Source organism: Dryobates pubescens, chromosome 38, assembly GCF_014839835.1.
Source record: "Dryobates pubescens isolate bDryPub1 chromosome 38, bDryPub1.pri, whole genome shotgun sequence".
NCBI classification, from domain to species: Eukaryota; Metazoa; Chordata; class Aves; order Piciformes; family Picidae; genus Dryobates; species Dryobates pubescens.
This window is the reverse complement of record NC_071649.1, coordinates 4,419,033-4,429,249: the sequence shown is the minus strand read 5'-3', so window position 1 is coordinate 4,429,249 and position 10,217 is coordinate 4,419,033. Positions and strand designations below refer to the sequence as shown.

The 10,217-nt window shown below is 42.0% G+C and overlaps 1 protein-coding gene across 1 annotated transcript; it reads right to left on the bottom strand.

Moving 5' to 3' along the window:
• Positions 1 to 2,633: 2,633 nt before the first annotated feature.
• LRRC3B (leucine rich repeat containing 3B) lies at positions 2,634 to 5,887 on the bottom strand. The gene is made up of 2 exons (XM_009907952.2): positions 4,969 to 5,887; positions 2,634 to 2,829 (listed from the first exon to the last, which is right to left on the bottom strand). The coding sequence occupies exons 1-2, from the start codon at positions 5,740 to 5,742 to the stop codon at positions 2,758 to 2,760; spliced, it is 846 nt and encodes a 281-aa protein (XP_009906254.2). The 5' UTR covers positions 5,743 to 5,887; the 3' UTR covers positions 2,634 to 2,757.
• Positions 5,888 to 10,217: the final 4,330 nt, after the last annotated feature.

The following is a 10,217-nucleotide window of genomic DNA, read 5'->3' as shown; positions in this document are numbered from 1 at the left end:
ACTTCCTTCTTGAGAATTTTATCTACATCAGTGCTGGCAGTGTTAAATAACCTCTGGCAACCCTGACTTCCATGAATTTGTGGAGTCTTTGAATATGTGGATTTTATCTCCAGAGCAACCACATCTTTGAATATCTGGGGTTTTTGCCTTTTCTTTTCCTTTTCTTTTTTTCTTGTACTTTGGAGTCATTTAAATGCAGAGTTTTTAACAAAAATGTTTAAAAAAAACCCAAACCAAACACCTGCTGCCTGGTATTGTTTAATCAAAATGGCTCTATTTTCTGTTGCAAGAAACAGAGATCAGACCACCTCAAATTACTTTTGTGTACTGCTTCAGCTATTACAAGGTCTTCTTCTGGCATCTCATCCCTATGCTTGGGGATGTTTGATGTCTTCTCCTATGGAAACAACTTGATATCCTTGATTATCTTAGCTCAGAAACTGCAGATCATCTTCTCTGAAGATGAGGAGAACCTGAACTGAGTACAATGGTTCAAATGTGGCTTCATCATATTTTATTCAGTAGTTTATCATACCATTCCACCATGCTCTATGGGTGTCTATTTCCCACCTAATAATTTCTGGTGTTTGTTATTGAAGAGTTTCCCACTGTGCCTCCAAGATTTTTTAGCCATTTGATTATAGCCAATTTAGGGAATATCACTGTGTTCATAGCTAAGGATGTGCCATCTGCGGTACTTATGCAATTATTAATACTAAATCCAACCTTCATTTTACCATCATTTGCTAACTTAGAAATGTGAGAGTTAACTGTAGCTTGAACTCCCTTCAAATAACCGTTTATCATCTACATCATCTATATCAACTCCCTTTTTCACATCACCCAGAAATACATTGTACAGTGTTGGTCCTATTCTGAGATCTGTGGAACACCTCCTCATAAATTTCCCTAACCAGTCTCCCTCAAGAAAACAAACAATTTCTTCTTACTTTTGTTTTTTCTTATCTTTTAACTGGCAACTAATTTGCAGGATGATTTTTTTTCCTTCTCATACACTAGCCTAACGTCTTTCAGAACAATGGCCAAATCTACTCACAGAGCTCCCTTAGTGTCCAGTTGGCTCTTGGCACTTGCTAAGGAAATCTTTCTGATTTGCTTAGGAAAAAAAGTTCCCATTTGATTTGGCCATACTACAGTTTTAGATCTAACTCCATTAGAATTTACACCCACTTCTATTTCCCTTCTTCAGATTTCACTCAGTTTTTAGACAGTAAATCTCATTTGCTAAGCAACACTAGCTTTTTTTCAGGTATGAGAATTTAGATTCACACTGAGACTTCGCCGCACATCTAAACATGCTGCAACACTCCATAATACCATTAAGCACTTTAGTCTCCAGTTGCTCCTGTACGTTCTCTGGTTTTTTGCTTGCTCCCTAATGCTTATGTTTTGCCCATTTTGACCTGAAAACACTGAGGTAGCTCTTGTCTAATGGCACCTCTTTAGTAAACCACAATTCTCCATCTTTTCTCCCTGAGAAGACCGTAACTTGCACCACCATCCCTTCTGTTCATACTTGGCCTCTGAAAATCGCAGCAATTGTGGTGCAAAACCTTGCTACTGAAGACTTAGAAACTTAAGGCACATTACTGATGAAGATAATCTGTATCTAATTCTGTACAAAACTGAGAACAGAATACAAGTATAAGCCTGAAAATGAACAGCCCAAAGGCACTATCACAGATCTTACCCACATAGCATAACAACACTAGAAAACTGCATCTTTGTTTTACAAAAGAACTAGAACGCTGTGTTATGCCTTTCCCTCCTTATTTTCTGTCCTGTGCTATAGAAAATGAGGATGGACATGCATAACACATGGATAGGCATATCCATTTCCTCTCATCTGTATTTTTACACAGCTAAAAATATACCATTTTTTGAGCAAAAGTAGTTTTGAAAAGAATTCCTTTAAAGGTTGCGCAATCAGAGTTTAGAAATTCGTGCCACTGATTTCAAAAGGCAGCATGGTAAGCTTTCCTACAGACAGTATTTTTGGATAGTAAGGTGTGCAGTACACAAACCCAAATATCTTCTTATGCTCAAGATTTCTGTCTTTCTTTTGTGTTTCTTTTCCATGGAACAGATACTTGAGCTGACAGGAATACTAGCCCTGTCAAAGCCACAGAGCTGCGCAATAGTGATTTAATTGATTTTTCTTGCCAGCTAAATTCAGCCAGACAAGTTTGCATCTGTTTGGTCTCAGACCACTGCCTTGATTCTCAGACTTTAAACACAGATTTCAGTATTTGATTTAAAAGAAGAAAGGAAGAATTTTGTGAGGACAGATGTTGACCGGGAATTGATAAAAGAAAATCACTACACCTGGAGAACTGATAGGAAACCATCCCTGCAAAGCCTTTTTATACAGCACTGCTTAACTGAGTTTAAATTTGTCTTGGTCAGGATTTAAAGGGAGTCAAAATCTCAGCTGGAACAAAACTGTACCAGCTCCAGAACCAGTTTTATGGCTCAAAAAATCAAGTGAAAAAAAATTGAAAAAACCAAATTATTTATAGTTTAATCAGTCAATTTGGAAGATTTTTTTTTTTCTTTCATTACATCCAAAAATGTTGCTTTGAAGCAAATTTTAAAAACTTGCAAGTGTTTTAAAGTGTTTTAGGCCTGTCCAAATTTTTGCTGCTGCTTAAATAATGTCCAAATTCTGTGGAGAAAATCCCACATTTACTGGTGAGTGAACAGCACTGAATTCTTCATTATGTTAGTACCTCCAGCTCAGTCTCTTCTTTTAGCTAGTCCACTTGCTTTTTCCAAAAGCAGCATGGAAGCTGGGATCCAAAATATCACCTGGGGAACACAGTGATAGAAACAAGACAAATTATACCCTAAAGGACATTTTAGAGACATTAGGAGAGTTATATCAAGAATGAACTTGGCTCAGTCTAGACAGAGGCACTACCCATCCAGTTCAGTGGGGTTTCTTATATATTGCCAGTGCAATGTAACATTTGATCTTCTCTCCTCAAATTCACATGTATTCAGCCCCACTGCACGAGGCCACACAGGGTTTGGCAGGCTGGCAGCAACACTTCGGTAATACTGCAAAGCTCAGCAAGATGAAGCTTGAAAAAAGGAAGGTGCAAACTAAATAGGATGTGTAATCAACAGCCTCCTCTCCTCAGAAAACAAAACTTGTACTTAACACAGGGGGAAAGGGGATGCAGAAAAATCACAGAGCAGATGTTTTTTTGGACAGTCTGTGCCCTTTACAAGTATTAACATTCTCTTATTAGGCCAAAACCTGTTCATCGAGACAAAACTATGCGAACAGCTAAGTTGGTCACAAGAACAGCTACTCAGCAAGGATTCAGCCCACAAAGAGGACATTAAAAGTTGACTTTACATGCATTTTAAAAAGAAACAAGAAATTATTTCATTTCCTTTGCTCTCATCTGCTTTGAAACTAACTTTATACGTCCTTTTCACAACGTTCTAAAAGAAGAAGACAAACAAGCTTGTGCACTCTAAAATATAAAACAAGTGTATTTGTAAAAAATAACAGATAACCTAACAGGAGCCTGAATTGGGGAATTTTAAAAATATGTAAGACTGCTCATGAACACTTGTTTTTGCAAAGCAGCATTTGATACATTTTTTTCAGTCCACACTTCTGCAATCCATACTTCAATGCCAGTTAGGTTGGATCTACAGAGACCCAGAGACCAGTACCATTTTATGATAGTAAGAAAGGACAAGAGACTAACATTCATGTGAATTTGTTCCCTTTGAAAACTTTATCTGTGGAAATAAAGAAAAACATCCCATTTTTAAAAACAACAGAGCTTTAAACCCTTCAAACTGGGTTGGACAAGGTAACCTTCCAAGGTTCCCTTCCAACCCAAAACATTCTGATTCTATGAAAATACCCATTTCATATCCTAGCATGTGCTTTATAGTCCTCCAAGCATTTATCCATAAAATGATACAAAAATACTCTGTAACACAATGGAATATACCCAGCCTGAATACTCATTTATTTCACCTTTTTAAAAAAGGCTGCCCCCTAAAAAATAAAGCTGCTTTTAGTTACAAACCAATATACAGATTTAAAGGACTAATTCTGTGTAACTTTTTCTTTTATCCTTAGTGGTACTCTAGTTTGAACATTACTCCTGCCTTGTGCTATCCTCCCTGCAGCTGGAGACACCAGCCTGAAGCTCATAGGAGGCAGTAAGTGGATGTAAGAAAACCTACTGCATTCCCTCACTTATCTCTCTTCAATGTCCTGCAATGCAGCTTAGTTGTGTTGGCTCCTCCTCAGTGCTGCTAAAACAGCCTCTGGGAGTTTACCCAAGCACTGGTCCCTTACAACCTGAGTCAGGATATTCTGCTCTCCACACACTGCACCCCTCTGCCATTACAGCAGAGGGGTGCCAAAAATGGGCTAACTGTTCACCAGCTCTTTACCTTGCACCCCAGGGAGAGAAGTGGCCCTTTGGGATCCTCTGCTCCTGGACTGCTCAAAGCCCATTTTGTTATCACTCCTCTCTTCTACTTCATGAACACTGACCAAAGCAGGTGAGCTCTGTCACTGCACAGGTTTCCAATCTATAAATTACATGGTTAAACTTGTAAACTACATGGTTAAACATGGTTTACATGGTTAAAAATTAAGGTTTTACTTTTTAATTATTTTCTAAATTAAAAAAATAAATTTCATTATTAAATAGTGAAATGGGTTTAAACGAATTTTTATACATTAATTCACTTGCTTTAGGATTCTACCAGAGAAATAATTAAAGTATACCACCCAGACAAAACTTTCTCTTAGAAAGATCAACAGTGGTGTAATTCAGTTAAAAGGGAAAAAAAAAGCCTCCGAAGTTTTCAGGTTTACAATGAACATTAGAAGTAAACCTCTGGTTTTAGCATCATCCAAATCCAGTTTCCATCACAAAGGCAGTCATTACATTCAGAATACTATACCACAGTGCTAACGTCATCAGCTTCATCGGGTTTCTTTTGCCTGCTTGGCAGGGATTTCAAGTACTCAAGGTGCCTCCTTGCATCCTCCTGATTTTGTCGAACATAATAAACCACGTACGAGATCACCATGGTGAACCAGCCAAACATGGTGACCAGCATGGCATAATCAGTAGTCTTTTTAGGAAGGTTGCAGAGGTCAGCATCGTTGGCAGCATTGAGGAAGGGCCTCCCCGCGTGTTCGTCCAGCACAGAAGTCTTGCAGATAACATTGTTGGCTGTCTCATGGTTAGAGGCCATGCTTCTCAACACCTGCTGCAGCGTGCAGTCGCAGTGCCAGGGATTGTTCGCAATTCTCGCCCTGGCCTTCAAGTTGTTAAAAGCATTTTTGTGCACGCTTTGAATCCTGTTGTCAGACAAATCCAGAGTCTGCAAGGTTTCTGCCACCCCTTTAAAGGCATGCTCATCTATAAACTCAATTCCATTTTTTGATAAATTGAGGACTTTCAGTTGGTGCAGGTCCTTGAAAATTTCATTTGGAATGGATGTTATCTGATTGGAGTCCAAATAAAGCAGGACTGTTTCTGGAGGGAGATCTCTGGGTATTTCCTTGAGATTTGCATTGCTACAGCTGACATTCAGACCTCCAGAACGGGAACAGAGGCAGCCTTTTGGGCACATACTGGCAGAATGAAAGCACAGTATCATGAGGACAAAACTTTGTAAAAGCAGACACATGGATAGGGAACGAGTTAACCACAGGTCTACAAAATGCATGCTGGGGTGTCAGCATAATCACATGACCATTTCTCTTTCAGCCAAGAGTGCTGAGAAAAGGATTGGTAAAGCTGAAACGTGGCTTCATTTCCTTCAGCGGGATTAGTAAAAACTGACTAACATGTGGGCTTCCTCTTCTTAGAGGCACACCTACAGAGAGGAAAGAAAAAAAGTTCCTTATACCACAAACTGCAATCCAAATTTTGTTCTCATAAAAAAAAAAACAACCCAGAAATAAAATTAAGTCAAAGTGAAATGCAATACTAAATAAATGTATCAGTGCACCAGAGGAATTATTTGTATAACTCCTATTGGCATTAACCTGAATTCAGTACCCAACTCCCCATGACATTTTTAAGAAGATAGACTACAGGTTGCACAGGTTTGAAGTTTAATACTTATGAGAGGAGGTACTTGCTTGTTTTTCTCATAGACTTTTGTAAAACAGCTCTAAAACTAAACTACACTTTCCCTTGCTAAATTAAAAGTTAGTAGGACCTAAGGTTTGTATCTCCAACAGTGACATGAAAGTGAGGAACTTGTGATAGTTAATGTCTCTCAAAATAAATTCATGCTATTTTAAGTCCAAATGGAAATACTTCAGCAAGAAAATATTTTTAATATAAGAAACAAATTAAGTAAACCAAATGCTGCTGCAAGACACAACAAATGTCCACCTTGTTTGCCTACTCGTCTGCTTTTGAATGCTAGGTTTTCTGTATCTCCCAGCATATTGTGAGACTCACAGAAGTCAACATTACTTCTGGTTTTCCTGAGAATTTTATTTTCATGTGACACAGAGAGAAAGGAAGAAGTGTAACACTTAACCAAAACCACACTCCCCACCCCCAAACCAAGTCAAACTCACACAAACCTATGCACGAGTCAAACAGAAAAAATCTTCATGGCATGTCATTTGCTAATAGAACATATGAAAAACATTGATTCTGCTCACAAGTTTGTTTCAAAACAGTAAATATGAAAAAGCTTTTCCATTTTCTCCTTTAATTGGAGCACATATACAGAAGACTGATTGGCTGACCTGTAAGGTTTCAAAGACAACCTCATTTATTTTTGCTTCCGTTGTGGTAAACTGAATTTCTAACCACAACAGGGCCATCGGTTTCCATGTACATGCCCTCTGTCTTTGTAGCAGCTTGGGTATTTTCAGACTTCAGGTTGCATTTACATATAACTGAACTTGGTTTAGGTTTGTTTGGTTTTGGGGTTTTGTTTGGTTTTCCCCAAATCCACGTGTGTGATTGTACGAAAAAGATGAAATGGCACTGTAGACATTTTTGCCTGCAGATCTCACATACTAACAGCAGTTTCTGGCATATTGTGGTGATACAGGTCAGATGTGTCTCACAGAATTTCAAACTCATAGCTCAAGTTTTATTTAACCCTTTTGCTGAAGTTTAATATGTCAGTAACCTCACAGAAACCAAAAGAACACATGCTGCAATCCAATAGCATGCACATCATGTGTGATCTCCCATTGCTATGGCTTGGCAATGGCCAAAGCTTAGCACTCACTGTAACAACTACAACTACACTACAGAGAGTAGTGTATCACCACTCCTCTTCAACTTATTTATTGATAAAGAGACAGATCACCCAAGAACCTAAACAGAAACCTTGCACTTGGACTCCATAAAACTTCAAATCTAAAATAAAAGTAAGGGAAATTGTTAGCAATGAAAAATTGTGACGTTAGCCCTGGAAATATGAAGCCATTAAGAATGGAAGCAAGAGAAGCACATAAAGCTCCCTTTGGAGACAAAGATGTGAGATTCTTTTACATTTCTTATCAAGTTTAACAGAGCTGATAAGGAACTCCCCATTGTCAGCTGGAATGCAGGAAGGGGGAGAGGAATAGAACAGAACAGAACAGAACAGAATAGAATAGACCAGGTTGGAAGAGACCTTCAAGAACATCACGTCCAACCTATCAACTAATCCAACCCACCTAATCAACTAAACCATGGCACCGAGCACCCTATCAATTCTCCTCCTGAACACCTCCAGTGATGGTGACTCCACCACCTCCCCAGGCAGCCCATTCCAATGGGCAATCACTCTCTCTGCATAGAACTTCTTCCTAACCTCCAGCCTAAACCTCCCCTGGCGCAGCCTGAGACTGTGTCCTCGTGTTCTGGTGCTGGTTGCCTGGGAGAAGAGACCAACCTCTGCCTCTCTACAACCTCCCTTCAGGTAGTTGTAGAGAGCAATAAGGTCACCCCTGAGTCTCCTCCTCTCCAGGCTAAGCAACCCCAGCTCCCTCAGCCTCTCCTCATAGGGCTTGTGTTCCAAACCCATCACCAACTTCATTGCCCTTCTCTGGACACGTTCCAGCAAGTCAACCTCCTTCCTAAACTGAGGGGCCCAGAACTGCACACAGTACGCAAGGTGTGGCCCAACCAGTGCTGAGTACAGGGGTAGAATGACCTCCCTGCTCCTGCTGGTCACACTGTTCCTGATACAGGCCAGGATGCCGTTTGCCTTCTTGGCTGCCTGGGCACACTGCTGGCTCATGTTCAGCCTACTGTCAACCAGTACCCCCAGGTCCCTTTCTGCTTGGCTGCTCTCCAGCCACTCTGACCCCAGCCTGTAGTAGTGCATGGGGTTGTTGTGGCCAATGCGTAGAACCCAGCACTTGGATGTGTTAAATCTCATGCCCTTGGACTCTGCCCACCTGTCACTCTGCAGAGCTCTCCTACTGTTGTGAATATGCCCTCAGAAATGAGCAGCAGATATATCAATGAAAAGATATGTTAAGTTTATTTCTATATATATATACACAAACTCTGCAACGGGGTATTTACAGTCACCCTTCACAGGTATCGATATTTGGTTAGTGGAACTATCTTTACAGAATGTTTGTGTATGGGCACTTAAATCAAATGATTCACAGAACCTAGAATCGGAACTGATTCAGAAAGCGGCGGGGAGGGGTTGGTCAGTGACCGGCAACCCTCCACCCGGAGCGATTTAACTCTACCTTAACTGAAACTCTCTAAAGAAAGGCTTGGCTTACTCACAAGCTGAGGACTTCGTGAAGTCTTCCCTCAATAATGTTTATAGCCCGCAGAACATGGCACAGATGTGCTGTAATAAGGAAAGAGGAAATGGCGCCGACCGCGTGGCTGCACCACATGGCTGCTGCTTCTCCCAGGATACAAAGGTTCCCCACTTGGGGGGGGTGCTATGGCAGGTCAGCAACGCTGGTTCACGCAGGCTACCAGGTTCTCTCCTGCGGCGATGGATCACGCAGAGGTTGATCCCACAGGGTACTGTCCACGGCACTGCACGCAGCTGAGTGATGGTGGCAAAGGACCGCAAGGCCTCTTGGAGCGCTGGTTTGAGTCCCGGGCAAAGTGAATCACAACAGCACTGGCACACACACAGATACACGCTCCAACACGAATGTGGGGGGTAGGCTCATTTACCAAACAACCCCTATTTACCATTTGCCCCAGTGAATACTGGTCCAATGAGCATCTGTTGCTAACACCAAGATTAACCAACGGACTGACACCTACCAAATACGGCATAAGCATATGCTGTACCCAGGGAAACACACATATAGCCTGGCCCTTGTGTACCACAGGGGTGAGACCACGCCCAGGTAGGCTGTTTACCTGGACTCAGTGGCGCCAGGATCCCCTCCTGCTGCCTCAAGAAAGGAGGGGGAACAAAGGAGGGTTAACACATAGAGAAGTATGTCCTAGAAATATTTGGGGCACAATCCTGACCATAAGCATCATTCACTACAACTACCCTCTAACAGATCAACACCTGCCCCCAGCTTGGTGTCATCTGCAAATTTGCTGATGATGGACTCAACACCCTCATCCAGATCATCAACAAAGATGTTAAAGAACATGGGGCCCAGCACTGATCCCTGGGGCACACCACTGGTGCCTGGCTGCCAGCTGGATGTGGCACCATTCACCATCACTCCCTGGGCTCAGCCCTCCAGCCAGTTCCTAACCCATCGCAGTGTGCTCCCATCCAAGCCAGGGGCTGACAGCTTGGCCAGGAGTTTGCTGTGGGGGACAGTGTCAAAGGCCTTGCTGAAGTCCAGGTAGACTGCATCCACAGCCTGCCCTGCATCCACCAGGCAGTCACCTGATCATAGAAGGAGATCAGGTTGGTCAGGCAGGACCTGCCCTAAATCCATGCTGGCTGGGCCTGATCCCTTGGCCATCCTGTAAGTGCTGTGTGATTGCACTCAAGATGCCCTGTTCCATAATCTTGCCTGGCACTGAGGTCAGGCTGACAGGCCTGGAATTCCCTGGCTTGTTCAACCATCCCTTCTTGTGGATTAGCCACTTCCTAACCCATCGCAGTGTGCTCCTGTCCAAGCCACAGGCTGGTAGCTTGGCCAGGAGTTTGCTATGGGGGACGGTGTCAAAGGCCTTGCTGAAGTCCAGGTAGGCTACATCCCATGGACTTGTGGGGATTCAAGTGGC